This window comes from Chelonia mydas, chromosome 6, assembly GCF_015237465.2.
Source record: "Chelonia mydas isolate rCheMyd1 chromosome 6, rCheMyd1.pri.v2, whole genome shotgun sequence".
Lineage (NCBI taxonomy): Eukaryota > Metazoa > Chordata > Testudines > Cheloniidae > Chelonia > Chelonia mydas.
The window spans coordinates 17,256,580-17,274,311 of NC_051246.2; the positions used below are offsets into that span (position 1 = coordinate 17,256,580).

At 52.4% G+C, this 17,732-nt stretch overlaps 1 protein-coding gene across 1 annotated transcript; it reads right to left on the minus strand.

The window, feature by feature from the left end:
- Positions 1-220: 220 nt before the first annotated feature.
- Positions 221-17,475, minus strand: LOC102936705 (protein tyrosine phosphatase receptor type C associated protein). The gene is made up of 2 exons (XM_027818252.3): positions 17,310-17,475; positions 221-1,215 (listed from the first exon to the last, which is right to left on the minus strand). Exons 1-2 carry the CDS (start codon positions 17,310-17,312, stop codon positions 643-645), a joined length of 576 nt encoding a protein of 191 aa, XP_027674053.2. The 5' UTR covers positions 17,313-17,475; the 3' UTR covers positions 221-642.
- Between the last annotated feature and the right edge of the window lie 257 nt (positions 17,476-17,732).

Sequence of the window (17,732 nt, forward strand, 5' to 3'; positions counted from 1 at the left end):
CAGTGCGGGGGATTGTCCAGTGGGGGAGCCTCATACTCTTCTCCCATCATGTTGTGGGGCAGAGGGGCCTGGAGAGCTCTCCTTAAGGCCAGAAGGCTGGTGTCACTCTCCCTCCCCCTTCTTCCAGGGGTGTGGTTCACAGCGGGTTCCGTGCCCCCCCCATGCAGCCCCACCCCCTGTGTTCCCCGCTGGGGTAAATGAAACTGCAGAGTGTGCCAGGTTGTGAGCAATGCTGCCCCTTTAATGGTGCCTGTAGCGCTGCCTGTGGGCCAATCAGCAGCTCCCCAGTGGGAGTGGAGCCACACACTCATGCCACAGTGTCACGCCCCATATCCTGGTGCAGGCAGCGGGGGGAGGAGAGGGGTGCTAGAGTCAATGCAGAGTCTGGGGTGGGGGGCGCTCCCTGCCTTGCTTGGCCTGGCTCTCCAGCTGTGAGGGTGGTGGGGTGCAGGGGGCCCCATTGCAGCCCCATGGCGAGGGGTGGAGAGCTCTGCAGGGAGGGGTGGGGTGTGGGGAGCAGTTCATCCCAGCTTCTTTTGGGGGGGGGTGGGCTGGGAGCAGTTGTTCAACTCCAGCTGCTCCCCAGTGAGCAAGTGGGGGGCTGAAGTCCCCCCTGTAGTCCGTGTTCTTCCCTCAGCTCCCCTAGAGGGCAGTGACATGCTGGCGGCTGCCTCCCTCTGCTGTGCTGTCCTCCCAGGCTGCCGTCCCGGAGAAGGAGTGCAGGTCACTGAGCAGGCCCCCAGCGCTGGCGCCCTCTGCTTCCCCTGCCTCTTCCAGGGCTCCCCCGGTGTCGTCGCTGGGCGGGGTCCCCTCTGGCACAGCAGTGCCCTCCTCCTCACTCTGCTGCTCCTGCCCTCCTCCACCTTCCTCCTCATCCCGCTGAAGGGTCTCCTCGTCCTCGTCCTCATCCTCGCCTTGCCAGTGCCTCTCAGGGGGCACCTGCCCTCGCAGCTCATGCCAGCGCCTGACCAGGGCTGCCAGCAGGCGGTGTGGCTGGCACAGGTGGCGTGGGTGATATCTGCCATCTGAATCATGGCTCAACTTGCGCCAGGCCAGGGCCAGCACCAGGAGCAGCAGCAGGAGCAGGAAGACCAGGAGAACCACAGTCACGGAGTTGCTGTCTGGGTTGGAGCCTGAGCCCAGCGCGGTTCCCGGAAGCAGCAGGAGTGCCAGCCCTGCAGAGAGCAGCCCCTGTGGGGCATGGATGGCGGAGTGCTGGGGGAGGAGGGGAAGGGGAGGAGGTTAATGACTGCCTGCAGGTGTGCCAGGCTTGTGGGCATGCCTGGGACCTTGGTACTGCGTGGATTCCCCTTCCCCATGCTGAACACAATCGCTTTGTGCTGCTGTAACATGGCACCCTGGACTCCATATTCACTACTGGGATATGGTTGTGGTATGTTTTATGCAAAGTACACCTTGTGAAGTTTCAGAGTAACAGCCATGTTAGTCTGTATTCGCAAAAAGAAAAGGAGGACTTGTGGCACCTTAGAGACTAACCAATTTATTTGAGCATAAGCTTTCGTGAGCTACAGCTCACTTCATCCAAGTGAGCTGTAGCTCACGAAAGCTTATGCTCAAATAAATTGGTTAGTCTCTAAGGTGCCACAAGTACTCCTTTTCACCTTGTGAAGTATCATTGTTCCATTGAACATTGCCATTCAGTTGGATTGTCTGTACTATCATGGCATGTGAAGTTATGAAGTATTGCTATATGTTTGGTACTGAAATATGTGGTAAGTGGAACATGTGCACAGCCAGCCTTTCAGTGGTAAGAAAGGAGAAACTGACAAGACAGATTTATATCAGGCCACCAAGGCATGTCTGGCTGGTCCTGTCAAGAATTCACTCTCCCAGAGATGCCTCAGAGAGGGCACATATGCAATGGGTGCTGTCTAACCTCCATGTCACTGCAAGGATCTTTCTAGCACCTGGAGAGAAAGTCTAAGTGAGGGTCAATGACATCACCACTTGGCCTCTTTCCTCCCCCATCTCAACACCTGGAAGATCATTTTGAAAGCAAAGTCTTTGAATGCGGGAAATTGATCCCAGGCTGGCAAGCAAATTCCCCCTGTGTAATAAGAAGCGTAAACTGCCTGAAACATCCAGTGGGGTGAGAAACTGCTTGATTCGAATCTTGCTTAGTCTGTAGAATTTAGACTGCGAGGTTTTTTTATTTCTTACATAACTAACTTTGCTTTCTGTGCGTGCTTCTTATAATCACTTAAATCTTTCTGTAGTAAATAAATCTGTTTTAGATTTTACCTAAAACAGTGTGTTTTTGGTTGAAGTGCTGGGGGAATCTCAGGTTAACAGGGCTGGTGCATATCCACTACCCTTTGTTGGAGTGGCAAACTAATGGGCTTGCACTGTCCAAGGAAGTCTTGAGCAGTGTAAGATGCTATATTTCTGGGGTGCAAGCTGGAGGCTAGGGTGATTTGTACAATTCGTGAGTGACTTAAAGAGCATTCATGCAGTTTAGCTGGATGAGCAAAACGTGCTGTTGGCTGAGTGATCACAGTAGGTGGAGGGGTTTGCTGCTTGTCACTGGCATAGCCTTGTGAGAAACAGCCCAGGTTATAGAGTTAAGGGGGCACAGTGGTCCCAAAGTTCCAGGTTATACCCCAGGAATCCTGTCTCTGTGGCACAATGAGCAGGATGAAATGCACAGCTTGTTCTGACCAAGATTTGCACTTCTGACACTGGTGTAAAGATTTTAAGTGAGACTTTAAGGCCGCTTCAATGCGGTCAAGAAAGAATTACAAGTTTATTATTTTGTGTTTGCATATTTTGGGAAAGGGAAATAGGAGCAGAAAGGCATAAAAATGAGTGAGTGACACAGTTGCCAGGTTAGAGCTGTACAGACTGCAGGTAGCAGAAAAAGAGAGAAACTGAGCATCGGTTGAAAATGAAAGAACCGGAGATAAAGGAGAAAGGGAAACAGGCTGCCAGAGAGGACACAGGACATCAAGGAACTCTAGAGCTGAAAAACAAGGAGGCTGAGGAAGGCTAGAGATTGAAAACTCCAGCTGGACTTGCTAGAAAAGCAGAACCAGAACCATCTAAACCCACTGATTCCCATCTCTCCAAAAATCCACAAATGGGAGCAGTTATGTCCTGCACATAAGGAGATGGGTGATATCACAGAATATTTTACTACTTTTGAGAGCCTGTGTGCAGCTCATGTGATTCCTGATCACAAGAAATTCCGTCCCCCCTCCCCGATTGAAGAATTAACTGGTAAAGCTCTTAATACTCCAATGAAATGCCAATTCAGGATGCTTTAGGTTACCGTAAATTCAAAAAACCTTTCAAAATGATTTCGATTACCCCTGAAACAGAGTGACATTTAGAAATCTTAAGAGAAATGCTGGTATGAGTAACGGAGAATATGTAAACAGGATGAAAGATCTAATGGGAAAATGGGCCAGGGGGAAAGCTGTTGAAAGTTTTGAACAAATGTTTGACCTTGTTGCTCAGGAGCATTTCCTAGGCATATATAAAGATGATGTAAAACAGTGTCTGTGCGATAAAAACGTGCAAACTGGATGAGATGGCATCTCTATCTGATGGCTTTGAGCAGACCCAGGCATCTATTCAGAGTAGAAGGAAAAGGAGGAGTTGTGGCACCTTAGAGACTAACAAATATATTTGAGCATAAGCTTTCTTGGGCTAAAGCCCACTCCATCAGATGCATGCAGTGGAAAATACAGTAGGAAGATATACACACAGAGAACATGAAAAAATGGGGGTTGCCCTACCAACTCTTAACGAGATCCACTGATTATCACTACAAAAGTTTTTTTTCTCCTGCTGATAATAGCCCACCTTAATTGATTGGTCTCGTTAAGAGTTGGTATGGCAATCCCCATTTGTCATGTTCTCTATCTATCTTCCTACTGTATTGCAAAAAAATAGATAATGATGTGAAGAGTGTAAGATTGTTAGGGTTTGTACAATTTCCAGTTCTCATAGCTCCCTTTAGCCTAGGAATGGATTAAGGTTAAGAGATTTTCTCTGTGCTCATTTTAAATTTGCTTCCAGTCTGAGTAGCATAACTCACCATATAACTACAGGTTTCAGAGTAGTTGCTGTGTTGGTCTGTATCAGCAGAAGGAGTGAGGAGTGCTTGTGGCACCTTCGAGACTAGCAGGTTTGTTGGGCATAGGCTTTCATGGGCTGGGGCCCACTTCATCGGATGCATGCAGTGGAAAATACAGTAGGAAGATAGATATATACAAAGAACATGAAAAAATGGGGTTTGCCATACCAACTCTTAGAGACCAATCAATTAAGGTGGGCTATTATCAGCAAGAGAAAAAAAACTTTTGCAGTGATAATCGATTGATCTTGTTAAGAGTTGGTATGGCAACCCCCATTTTTTCATGTGTTCTCTCTCTCTCTCTCTCTGTTTATAATCTTCCTACTGTATTTTCCACTGCATGCATCTGATGAAGTGGGTTTTAGCCCAAGAAAGCTTATGCTCAAATAAATTGGTTAGTCTCTAAGGTGCCATAAGTCCTCCTTTTCTTTTTGCGGATACAGACTAACATGGCTGCTACTCTGAAACCTATTCAGAGTAAGTCACAGAAAGGGTTGGGGTGGAGGGTTTAAATCTTGGTGGGATGGGAGAATCCCATTTTGCCCCTGGGAAGAAAGTGGGAGGCTGGGCACTCACCATCCCAAAACAATTCTTCTAATCCCCATCCCAAACCTTCAGTGAAACTAGACGAGCCCAAAAGGTGCTATCATAGTAATTCCACTGATCACCTGAGAAATGAGTGCCCTGTGTGGGGAGGAAGCAGGCAGCAAGGAGCCCTTGTTGATGCTGCTGTCCTCCACACAGGAGCCTCTGTGGCGCCTAGCTCTTTTCACACTGATTTTATGGGACTGGCCTCTGCAGACGCAGGCGTGGAACACACAAAGGTTGTCAAAATTAATGGCAGGGAAAATGTAGGATGCAAAGATACAGGTGCAGAGATTTCTGTGGTTAATTCGAATGTAATTCGAGATGATGAGACATTGCTTGGACAGATGGCAGAGCTTTTATTAGTAGGAGGTTTCTAGACTCTTGTGCCTTTGGCCATAAGGCACATTGAAACTGATGGGTTAGAAAGTGCATTAAAGGTGGGAGTAGTGGATGATATCCCCATTGACATGGTTACTGGCAATGATTTTTTCCAAATAGCTCAGATTGTTGTAGCCTGGAGCAAAAGGAATATTTTGCTGGGACCCCAGGGGGAAAGGGTATAATCCCAGAACCTGCTGAAGGAAAGGGAGAAAATCTCTTTGAATCCTCTGCAGCAAAGGGAAGTAATATGATTCCTGGGGGGGGGGGGGGGGGGGGGGTTGGGGGGGGGGTTGGGAGGGGGGGATTGAGACCAGCTCCTGCACCACAGCTGATGGCAGCACCTCTTCAGAAAGGGAGAGGGGTGGAGTGCCTGGCACTGAGAAAACTGTTCCAGCCATTAGCTGTGAGCCCTTTGCAGCTATACAAGGGATAGATTCTGCTCTAGAGAGCTTAGAGAGATGTGTCCAAGAGGGGACCCCAGAGAAGGAAAATGGGGAAAGAATAGTGGGAGCACATGGATATTGCCTCACTGGTCACTTGAGAGAGGATGCCCAGGACTGAGTGGCTGATTCAGCATCTGTGCACCCAGGCATGCTGCCTGTAACTTAGGTTCAAAGAAGGGACTGTGTAACTGGCCTTTCAGAGCATAGCAGTCACGTAGCTAATTTCTCAGGGAAAGGGGTGATGGAGGTACTCCAATCCAGGTCCCAGTTTTTTAGGAAACCCATCTTTATATGCTTGTGAAAAGTCAAGTCGAGATGCAGTTCCCATCCCTGTAACAGCCAAGAAGCTGAGTCCAGAAACCTTCCAGGCAATGTTTGTGAGCATGCAAATCACTCAGCTGGCAGAGGAGAGAGGCTGGTAAGACACAAAAAGCAGCTGACGGAGAGCTGCTGGAAAAAGGTGTGTCTGACTAATGAGCAAGCACTTGTAACCTAGAGACACAAATCATGAATGCCTAAGAAAAGGGGGTGGGGAAGTTCCCAGTGCTAGGAGTGGGGAACACAGGGTAAAAACCAGAAGAGGAGATGGATTTCTTGCATATGGACATACTGAGGTTGGGAGACAGCTGACACAGGACCAGCCAAAATGCAGAATCCCCTTACATCCTTACCTCACCAGACTGTGGAGTACCAAAGTGGATGGGAACCTGGGAGGCAGTGACCATGAGATGGTCGAGTTCAGGATCCTGACACAGGGAAGAAAGGAGAGCAGAAGAATACGGACCCTGGACTGCAGAAAAGCAGACTTTGACAACCTTAGGGAACTGATGGGCAGGATTCCCTGGGAGAATCACATGAGGGGGAAAGGAGTCCAGGAGAGCTGGCTGTATTTTAAAGAATCCTTATTGAGGTTACAGGGACAAACCATCCCGAAGTGTAGAAAGAACAGTAAATATGGCAGGCGACCAGCTTGGCTTAACAGTGAAATCCTTGCTGATCTTAAACACAAAAAAGAAGCTTACAAGAAGTGGAAGATTGGACAAATGACCAGGGAAGGTATAAAAATTCTGTTCGGGCATGCAGGAGTGAAATCCGGAAGGCCAAATCACACCTGGAGTTGCAGCTAGCAAGAGATGTTAAGAGTAACAAGAAGGGTTTCTTCAGGTATGTTAGCAACAAGAAGAAAGTCAAGGCAAGTGTGGGCCCCTTACTGAATGAGGGAGGCAACCTAGTGACAGAGGATGTGGAAAAAGCTAATGTACTCAATGTTTTTTTTTGCCTCTGTCTTCACGAACAAGGTCAGCTCCCAGGAGACTGCACTGGGCAGCACAGCATGGGGAGGAGGTGACCAGCCCTCTGTGGAGAAAGAAGTGGTTAGGGACTATTTAGAAAAGCTGGACGAGCACAAGTCCATGGGTCCGGATGCATTGCATCCGAGAGTGCTAAAGGAGTTGGCGGATGTGATTGCAGAGCCGTTGGCCATTATCTTTGAAAACTCATGGCGATCGGGGGAGGTCCCAGACAACTGGAAAAAGGCTAATGTAGTGCCCATCTTTAAAAAAGGGAAGAAGGAGGATCCTGGGAACTACAGGCCAGTCAGCCTCACCTCAATCCCTGGAAAAATCATGGAGCAGGTCCTCAAGGAATCAATTCTGAAGCACTTAGAGGAGAGGAAAGTGATCAGGAACAGTCAGCATGGATTCACCAAGGGCAAGTCATGCCTGACTAATCTAATTACCTTCTATGATGAGATAACTGGCTCTATGGATGAGGGGAAAGCGGTGGACGTGTTGTTCCTTGACTTTAGCAAAGCTTTGGACATGGTCTCCCACAGTATTCTTGCTAGCAAGTTAAAGAAGTATGGGCTGGATGAATGGATGATAAGGTGGATAGAAAGCTGGCTAGATTGTCGGGCTCCATGGGTAGTGATCAATGGCTCCATGTCTAGTTGGCAGCTGGTATCTAGTGGAGTGCCCCAAGGGTCGGTCCTGGGGTCGGTTTTGTTCAATATCTTCATTAATGATCTGGAGGATGGTGTGGATTGCACCCTCAGCAAGTTTGCAGATGACACTAAACTGGGAGGAGAGGTAGATACACTGGAGGGTAGGGATAGGATACAGAGGGCCCTAGCCAAATTAGAGGATTGGGCCAAAAGAAATCTGATGAGGTTCAACAAGGACAAGTGCAGAGTCCTGCACTTAGGACGGAAGAATCCCATGCACTGCTACGGAGTAGGGACCGAATGGCTAGGCAGCAGTTCTGCAGAAAAGGACCTAGGGGTTACAGTGGACAAGTAGTTGGATATGAATCAACAGTGTGACGTTGTTGCGAAGAAGGCCAATGGCATTTTGGGATGTATAAGTAGGGGCATTTCCAGCAGATTGAGGGACGTGGTCGTTCCCCTCTATTGGTGAGGCCTCATCTGGAGTACTGTGTCCAGTTTTGGGCCCCACACTACAAGAAGGATGTGGAAAAATTGGAAAGAGTCCAGCAGAGGGCAACAAAAATGATTAGGGGACTGGAACACATGACTTATGAGGAGAGGCTGAGGGAACTGGGATTGTTTAGTCTGCGGAAGAGAAGAATGAGGGGGGATTTGATAGCTGCTTTCAACTACCTGAAAGGGGGTTCCAAAGAGGATGGATCTAGACTGTTCTCAGTGGTAGCAGATGACAGAATGAGGAGTAATGGTCTCAAGTTGCAGTGGGGGAGGTTTAGGTTGGATATTAGGAAAAACTTTTTCATTAGGAGGGTGGTGAAACACTGGAATGTGTTACCTAGTGAGGTGGTGGAATCTGCTTCCTTAAAAGTTTTTAAGGTTGGGCTTGACAAAGCCCTGGCTGGGATGATTTAGTTGGGGACTGGTCCTGCTTTGAGCAGGGGCTTGGACTAGATGACCTCCTGAGGTCCCTTCCAACCCTGATATTCTATGATTCTAAAGCCTCAAAGATATGAATGAATTGAGAACCCATACTGAAGAGAAAGAAAAGCCAGTAACTGAACACATGCTAAGGTTCAGGAAGGAGTTGAAAGACACAATGGGTGTTGAACAAACCAGACTGTCTAAATAGAGGGCAGGGTATGACAAAGCTACTTGTAAACGCCCATCTGTGATAAAGGGTTTGGTGCTACTCTTAAACCTCCTGATAAAAATTTTGATGCTAATGGTGAACCTTGTGATAAAGAATTTGGGGCTGATGGTAAATCTGATGAAAAGGTGCAATATGCATGATTTTTGGGAAAAGCTTTTGAACATGCTCGGAGTGGTAAATAAGATCAAACCATGTGTTAAGAAGCTCTGTGGTAATGCTGCTTTTCAGCTCATACCTATAAACAGACTTGGAGCTTGTCACAGCAGAGAAACCGTAATAAACCTGTTCTACTGTATGGAAGGGGAAACTACCTCAAAGTAGCACCCTGGATCCCCATATTCACCACTGTATGGTGATGGTGATATTTTAAAAAAGGTAGGCCTTGTGCAGTATCATTTATAAAGTCTTGATCCATTGAACATTGCTATTCGGTTGGATTGTCTGTACTATCATGGCATGTGAAGTTATGAAGTATTGCTGTATGTTTGGTACTGAAATATGTGGTAAGCGGGACACGCACACAGCCAGCCTTTCAGTGGCAACAAAGGAGCACCTGACGACAAATTTACATCAGGACCAGCCAGATAGGAGTTGATGGCACACCAAGAAGAATCCACTCTCCCAGAGCCTCCTCAGAGAGGACACGTACGCAATGGGGGCTGCCTAACCGCAATGTCGGAGCAAGGATCTTTCTAGCACCTGGAGAGAAAGTCTAAGTGAGGGTTGATGACATCACCACTTGGCCTCTCTCCTCCCACATCTCAACACCTGGAAGCTCGTTTGGAAAGCAAAGTCTCTGAAGGGGGTGATTGGTCCCAGGCTGGGAAGCAAATTCCCCCTGTGTAATAAAAACTGTAAACTGCCTGAAACATCCGGTGGGGTGAGAAACTGCTTGATTTAAATCTTGTTTAGTCTGTAGAATTTAGACTGTGAGATTTTTTATTTCTTATGTATTCAACTTTGATCTCTATGCCTGCTACTTATAATCACTTAAATCTATCTTTCTGTAGTAAATAAATCTGTTTTATATTTTACTTAAAACAGTGTTTTTGATTGAAGTGCTGAGGGAATCTCAGTTTAGATTAACAAGGGCTGGGGGTGTTGGGCAGGGTGTGTGGGGGGAGCCTAGGGTTGGGTGCAGGGCCTGCAGATTGGCACTGGGGGGGCATTAGGCAGGTCTGAGGTGGGGGAGCCCAAGGTGGGTGCTGAGGGTGAAGTGGGGTGTTAGGGTGTGGTGACCTCAGAGTTGGGTGCACGGGGCTCGGGTCGGCGCTGGGGGGGGCGTTAGACAGGGTGTATATGTGGGGAGCTCAGGGTTGGGTGCAGGAGGCTGCAGGTTGGCACTGGGGGGCATTAGGCAGGGCTGAGGTGGGAAGCCCAGGGTTGGGTGCAGGGGGCTGTGGATAGCATGGGGGGATGTTAGGCAGGGCTGAGGGGGAGCCCAGGTTTGGGTGTGGGGGCTGTGGATTGACACTGGAGGGTAGGGTTGCCAACTGTCTAATCACACAAACCCAAACAACCCCTTCCCCACCCCTGCCCCACCCTGCCCTGCCCCATGCACTCTATCCGCCCTCCCTTTGTCCCTCGCTCTCCCCAGCCCTCACTCACATTCACTGGGCTGGAGCAGGAGGTTGGGGGGCAGTAGGGAGTGAGGGGTGCGGGCTCTGGGAGGGAGTTTGGGTGCAGGAGGGGGTTCTAGGCTGGGGCAGGGGGTTGGTGTGCAGGAGGGTGTGTGGGCTCTGGGAGGGAGTTTGGGTGCGGGAGGGGGCTCAGGGCTGAGGCAGGAGGTTGGGGTGTGGGAGGGGTTGGGGCTCAGGACTGGGGCAGGAGGTTGGGGTGTGGGAGGGGTTGGGGCTCAGGGCTGGGGCAGGAGGTTGGGGTGTGGGAGGGGGTGAGAGGTGCAGGCTCCGGCCAGGCGGCGCTTTAGCTCGTCAGAAGGCTCCCGGTCAGTGGCGCAGCAGGACTAAGGCAGGCTCCCTGCCTGCTCTGGCCCCGAGCTGCTCCCAGAAGCAGCTGGCATGTCTCTGTGGCCCCTGTGGAGTGGGCAGGGGGCTCCGCATGCTTCCCCTGCCTGCAGGCACTGCCCCCACAGCTCCCCTTGGCTGGAGTTCCCAGCCAATGGGAGCTGCGGTGTCAGCGCTCGGGGAGCGGGCAGCACACGGAGACCCCCCCCGACCTCCTTCCCAAGGGGCCACAGAGATGTGCCGGCCACTTCTGGGAAGGCGCAGACCCAGGGCAGGCAGGGAGCCTGCCTTAGCCCCGTTGTGCAGCTGGACTTTTAGGGGCCAAAAATCTCCTGATTTGGCTTCAGTGGCCTCCAGGAGCTAGAGCCTGATTCTGGGAGACACCCAGCGAACCCATTAGGCTGGGTGTGTGCAGGCAGACCAGGACTGGGTGCAGGGGGCTGTGGGTTGGCACTGGGGGGGGTCATTAGGGTGTATATGTGGGGAGCCCAAGGTGGGTGCAGGGGGCTGTGGGTTGGCAGCAGTGTTCCCTCTAATTTTTCCCACCCATCTTACGTTATGCGCACCAATATGGAGGTGATGTGGTGCACGTAACAAAATTCATGTGGTGGGGCGGGGGGGCCAAGGGGTTCTGAGTGTGGGAGGGGGCTCAGGGCTGGGGCAGAAGGTTGCAGGGGAGGGTGCAGGCTCTGGAGCAGGGCCAGGGTGAGGGGTTTTGGGTGCAGGAAGGTGCTCTGGGGCTATGGCAGGGAGAGAGGACTCCCCCTGCTCTCTCTCTCCCACAGCAGCACCTGGGCTGTGGGGGAGAGGCGCCCCTCCCTGGGCCGTGGCAGGTTCAGGCTGGGGGTTGGGTTTGGGCCGAGCGAGGGGAGCCCCTCCCCCGGCTGCGGCAGGTCTGGGGCTGAGTTGGAGCCGGGGAAGGGGCGCCCCAGCCAAGGCAGGTCTGGGCTGGGGCTGAGTTGGGGCTGGGGGAGGGGCGCCCCAGCTGTTGCAGGTTTGGATCAACCCTCCCCTAGCCACGGCAGGTCCGGGGCTGGGGGTTTCCTGAGCGCTAATTAGGCTGCTGTGCAGCCATGTGGCTTACAGGGGCCTTTGGTTGGCACTGGGGGTGTGTGTGTGGGGGGATGAGGCTTACAGGGGCCTTTGGTTGGCACTGGGGGGGCACGTGGCTTACAGGGACCTTTGGTTGGCACTGGGGGGCACGCGGCTTTCAGGGGCCTTTGGTTGGCACTGGGGGGCACGCGGCTTACAGGGGCCTTTGGTTGGCACTGGGGGGCACGCGGCTTACAGGGGCCTTTGGTTGGCACTGGCGGGGCATTAGCAGGGCTGAGGAGAGTTGGGTGCAGGGGGCTGCGGGTTGGCACTAGGTGGGGAGTTAGGCGGGGGTGTGTGTGTGTGTGTGCGAGTGTGTGTACGTGCGTGTGCTTGTGTGGGGGGGTGCCTTACCCCCCTGCCCTCAGGTGATGGGCGCAGGCCTGGATGGTGCATTGTTGGGTCTCGCGCCCCTCGCAGTCGGTTGCCAGGCTGTGTGTGTCGGGGGAGGGGAGCGGTTTCTGCTCAGCTCATTCTCAGTGCCCTGCAGGGGCTGAGTCTCGCTCTACTGGTGTGGCTTCCCCACCCTGCCGTGTGTGTGTGTGTGTGTCGGGGTGTGTGTGTGTGTGTGTCGGGGGTGGGTGGACAGCGAGTGGTGCGTATCACATGCTACATGGCCTGTGTGGGTGGCTCCTGGGGGTGCAGGCCTCACCCGGCTGACAAGGGTAACAGGAAGCTGCGGTCAGGCAGGTGACAGCAGTGGTGCGAGAGGTGGCTTTGCAGCTGGCAGCAGCTGCAGGGCCCAGCCCCCACTTGTTCCGAGCTCTAGCCCCCTGGGCTGGCACTGGGCCCAGCTCAGCAAACTCAGCCTCTCAGTGTGAGCCAAGCCTGACTCCCTAGAGCAGCAGGCCAGAGTGCTGACACTGCGGGGCTGGGGCCCCACTTGTCCCTGCCCCAGAGAGCAGCCCTTCCCAGAACTGCAGCCAGCCAGGCAGGGCCCTGCCAGCCGGCACAGGGTCACCCATGTTGCCAGGGCGCTCTGAGGAGCAAGGAATAGGAACATAAAGAGCTACCATAGTGGGTCAGGCCATGGTCCATCTAGCCCAATATCCTGTCTGTCAACAGTGGCCAGGGCCAGATGCGTCAGAGGAACTGAACAGAACAGGGCAATTATTGAGTGAACCATCCCCTGTCGTCCAGTCCCAGCTTCTGGCAGTCAGAGGTTTAGGGACACCCAGAGAATGGGAATGCATCTGTGACCCTCTTGGCTAATAGCCATTGATGGACCTATTCTCCATTAACTTATCTAATTATTTTTTTAACCTAGTTATACATTTGGCCTTCACAATATCCCCTGGCAATGAGTTCCACAGGTTGACTGTGCATTGTTTGAAGAAGTGCTTCCTTTTGTTTGTTTTAAGCCTACTGCCTATTAATTTCATTGGGTGACCCCTGGTTCTTGTATTGTAGGCAAGGTTAAATAACATTTTTCTATTCACTTTCTCCACATCATTCATTTTCTAGACCTCTTATCATATCCCCTCTTAGTCGTCTCTTTCCTAAGCAGAACAGCCCCCGACTTTTTAGTCTTTCTTCATACGGAAGCTGTTCCAGACCCTCCATCATCTTTTGTTTCCCTTCTCTGAACGTTTTCCAGTTCAACCAGATCATTTCTGAGATTTGTGGGTGTACCATGGATTTATATAGTAATTATGATATTTTCAGTTTTAATATCTATCCTTTTCCTACTGGTTCCTAGCATTGTTAGCCTTTTTGACCACTGCTGTGCACTGAGCAGGTGTTTTCAGATAATTGTCCACAATGACTCCAAGATCATTTTTGAATGGTAACAGCTAATTTAGACTCCCATCATTTTGTATGTCTAGTCAGGATTATTTTTTTCCAGTGTGCATTACTTTGCACTTGTCAACACTGAAGTTTATCTGCCATTTTGTTGCCCAGTCGCTACCCAGTTTTGTGAGAGCCCTTTGTAACTGTGCACAGTCTGCTTTGGACTTAACTATTTCAAATAACTTTGTATCATCTGCAGATTTTGCCACCTCACTGTTCACTTTCTTTTTCAGATCATTTATGAATACGTTGAACAGCACTGGTTCCAATACAGATCCCCAGGGGCCCTGCTATTTACCTCTCCTCATTCTGAAAACTGACCATTTATTCCTACCCTTTGTTTCCTGTCTTTTAGCCAGTTACTGATCCATGAGAAGACCTTCCCTCTTATCCCATGACTGCTTGGTTTGCTTAGGAGCCTTTGGTGAGGGACCTTGTCAAAAACTTTCTGAAAGTCCAAGTCCAAGAATCACCCTCATCCACATATTTGTTGACACCCTCAAAGAATTCTAATAGATTAGTAAGGCATGATTTCCCTTTACAGAAGCTGTGTTGACTCTACCAATAATTCTGTTCTTTACTATAGATTCAACCAATTTACCCAATACTGAAGTTAGGCTTACTGGCCAGTAATTGCCAGGATTGCCTCTGTAACCCTTTTTAAAAATTGGTATTACATTAACTGTCCTCCAGTCATCTGGTACAGAGGCTGATTGAAGCAATACCACAGTTAGTAGTTGTGCAATTTCATATTTGAGTTCCTTCAGAACTCTTGGGTGAATAAGAACCAGTCCTGGGGACATATTACTGTTTAATTTATCAATTTGTTCCAAAGCCTTTTCTACTGACACATCAATTTGGGACAGTACTTCAGATTTCCCCCCCAAAAGGCTAGCTTTCAGGGTAGGATGGGACAATCTCCCCCACATCCTCTGCAGCGAAGGCTGATGCAAAGAATTCATTTAACTTCTCTGCAATGGCCTTGTCTTCCTTGAGTTCTCCTTTAGCACCTTTATCATCTCCTGACTGTTTTGCAGGCTTCCTGCTTCTGACGTACTTCAAAAAAAAGCATGCTGTTATTTTTTGCTTCTTTAGCAAGCTGTGGCTCAATTTTTGGCCTGCCTAGCGACACTTTCACACTTAACGCTTTTCTCGTTCCTGTTAGCCTTACTAGGGTTTGACATAAAGGGTGCCTCTTTGCTGCTAACACCTCCTTGACTCTGCTGTTTTGCCATGGGCTGTTTGTCTGGTCCTTGACTGGCTTTGTGGCGTTGTGATGTACATTTAGTCTGAGCCGCTTGTGTGGGGGTTTGATGTAGTCCCCCTGCTACTTGTAGTCATTTACCCTTGGGAGAACTCCTTGTAATGAAATGGAGCAGTAGGGAAGGGGTGTGTGTGTGTGTGTGTGTGTGTGTGTGGGTGGGTGGGTGGGTGGGTGAGGGGGTCGGTGGTCCGCTGTCCCTCCTGACCCGTGCTGGGCCTGTGGGGCTCCCAACAGTGCAGGTGCTGAGAGGCCCGGTGGGACTGGATGGTGTCCCTCTCCCAGCAGCCGCTCTGCTGAGCTCCCATGGCCCCCAAGCCCACCGCACTGCCAGCCACGGGGGCTCAACCAGCCCCACGGGGCCCTGGCCAGTGCCCAGAGGGGCAGGAGATCCCAGCTGGCTGGAAGGGAGCGGGGCCAAAAGCTGAGCTGCTTGGGAGGGGGGCAGGGGCAGCTGCCCCAGGAGCCCCTAACACTGAGGGCTGTGGGGGAGGCCAGGAGAGGAGGTGGAGCTGCCCCTTGGGGCAGAATGGGCTGCAGGGGGTCTGTTGTAACGGTTGCGGGCCTAGAAGGCCTACCTCTAATGGGGCTTTATCACTTTAGCTTCCACTGCCCCTTTGCCCCAGCCTGTCTCAGCCTCTCTGCCTCCAGCTCTCTCCTGGGCAGCTGCCTTGCTCATGGGGGAAGCCTAAGGCTGGGCTAGCAGGAACTTTGGCAGAGGGGGCAATTGATCTTTGCCCAGCTCCACTTCTGCTTTCACTGAACAGCAGCCCTGTCTTCACTGGGGCAGGCGAGTCTGGTTGGGGCTCTGTCCTGTCTTAGGTGGCTCGGGCCTTTGCTGGGCCAGGTGGAGTAGGCATGCGGCCAGCCCGAGAGGCAGGGGCGGCGCCGGCACTAACTCATTGCAGCACCGGGGGGAGGAGGGGGCAGGGGGCCGAGGGGAGGAGGAGAACTGGGCTGGACTGCTGAGAAATGGAGTCTTTACAGACCATGGACCGGAAATGGCCCGAAGGCTGTCAAGCCGAGAGCTGGGTGCTCTGTGCTGGCTCGTGGTCTGCCTGGGCAGGGGGAGACTAAACTTCACCCGCTGCCAACCAGGAGCAGAAGCGCCAAGTTACCCGCCTCTCTGCCATGCAACCACCTCGCTGCCTTCTGAGCAACGCCCCAGCACCCCCGCCTGGCGCTCGCCCATCTCAGGTCGGCGCTCGCTGGGCTTCAGGCCAACAGCTTCTCTTTGCGACAGCGACTAGGAGCTGCCCACCCTGGCCACTGCTGAGCTATGCTAGGGCTGTTATCTCCCCGCCTGGCCCATTCCCCTGAAGCATCTATGGCACCACAGTGTGGCCACGTCCCAGGGCAAGACACCCCGCTGCCCGGCTACTGCAGAACTCAGCCCTGAAAGCAGGCAGACTGGTGCCTTCATGCACCGCAGGCACCTCTGTCCTGTGATCGCATACATTGGAGGGGGGGAGCAGGGCTCAGGGTACCCCAGATCACAACCTGCCAAGCTGCTCCAACTAATCCCCCCCATCCAATACAACCCCCCCTCCGCACAGAGACTGCACACCTCTAGTCAAAGCTGGGGAGCACCACACAAGCACCGGCACCTTCCCCTCATGTGTCAGGGCTATGGATTACAGCGTCTCCGCCCCCCCCACACTTCCAGAGCAGCTCCTGAGGGCTGGCAGCAGCTCTCAAGGGGAGGGGAAATGAACAGAGACCCAGGGAAGGAGGAAGAGGAGCAGACCAGTGATCAGGGGAGGGGAGGGAGCAGTGGGTTTTGTGGGAGCCTGTTGGTGTTAGCAGAGTGGCCCGTGCTGTTCTGGATGGGGTTTTCCTAGCAGCCTTTGCTCATCTGCCCATGGTTTTGCCTGTGGTGAGGCACAGGGAATGGCAGGGTCAGCAGTGGCCATTACACAGCGGTTTCCTCCACAGACCCAAGAACAGATCTCCTTCCCATTTTACAGAGGGGAAACTGAGGCACAGTAAAGGCACAGGCAACCCCCCCCCCCGGTACATGGTCCCTTCACCTAGGTGGGAAAGGGGGGGGGGCAAACTTTGGGCTGAGTGTCAGACGTTGGGAGCAGGACCTGGGCAGGGGTGGGGGAGGGGTTAGGATACCCCATACTCCATCCCACTGCCCTAGAGTTCCAGCTCCAGCCAGGCCTCCCCTTTGGGGCATGAGGCCATCAGGTGGCAGCCACTGTGCCCCTTTGCCAATGCTCCTGTATGGGGAGGGCCCCACCCCCCATGCCACCCCACCCCACCCATTGCCAATACAGACCCAGGCCAGTCCCTGCCCCTGTTGAGTTCCCAGTTGGGGGGGGTGGGGTGGTGGTGGGGTGTGTGTCATGCATCTCTACCCTCCCCCCATGCTCCCCCAGGCCATTCCCATCCTGGCTTGAAACCAGCCCCCTGCCTAGTTTCCCTCCAAACATACCTGGCCCAGCCTGGTGCCCAGGGCAGAGCCAGGGGAAGAAGCCCATTAACCTTATCTAACTTTTTGCTTCCCATCTCCCCGGGATAGAGGGCGGAGTTTCCCCCCCCTCCTGCCCTGGGGGTGGTGGTGGGGGTTCAGCCCCTAGAGAGGGCCCTTACCATTGCGAGGTGATGGCAGCTGGCAGCTCCCGGCAGGGTGGGGGACTGTGCGACTGGCGGGGAGCAACAGAGACGCGCAGCCGTGGGCGGGCGTTTCCTGCCAGCCCATCCAGTCCGCTGCACTGGGGAGCAGCTGCAAGAGCAGCCAAGGGCTGTGCAGCCCCCATCGGGCGGGGGGGCACTTTATGCAAATTAATCAGCTGATTTGCATCGAGCCCTCAACTGTTGATAGGCCACAGGTTTCATTCACCTCCAGGGCAGGCAGCCAACTCTCCCTGCCCAAGATCCGGGCAAGGGGGCTTGGTCCTTGGCATTTTTGCCCAGTTGGGCAGTGGCTGAGGTTGAGGGCATGGGAACTGAGGCCTACCCAACTCATCATAAGGAGGTTGTCCAAAAGCCAGTAGAGGGGCACTCCACTACCAC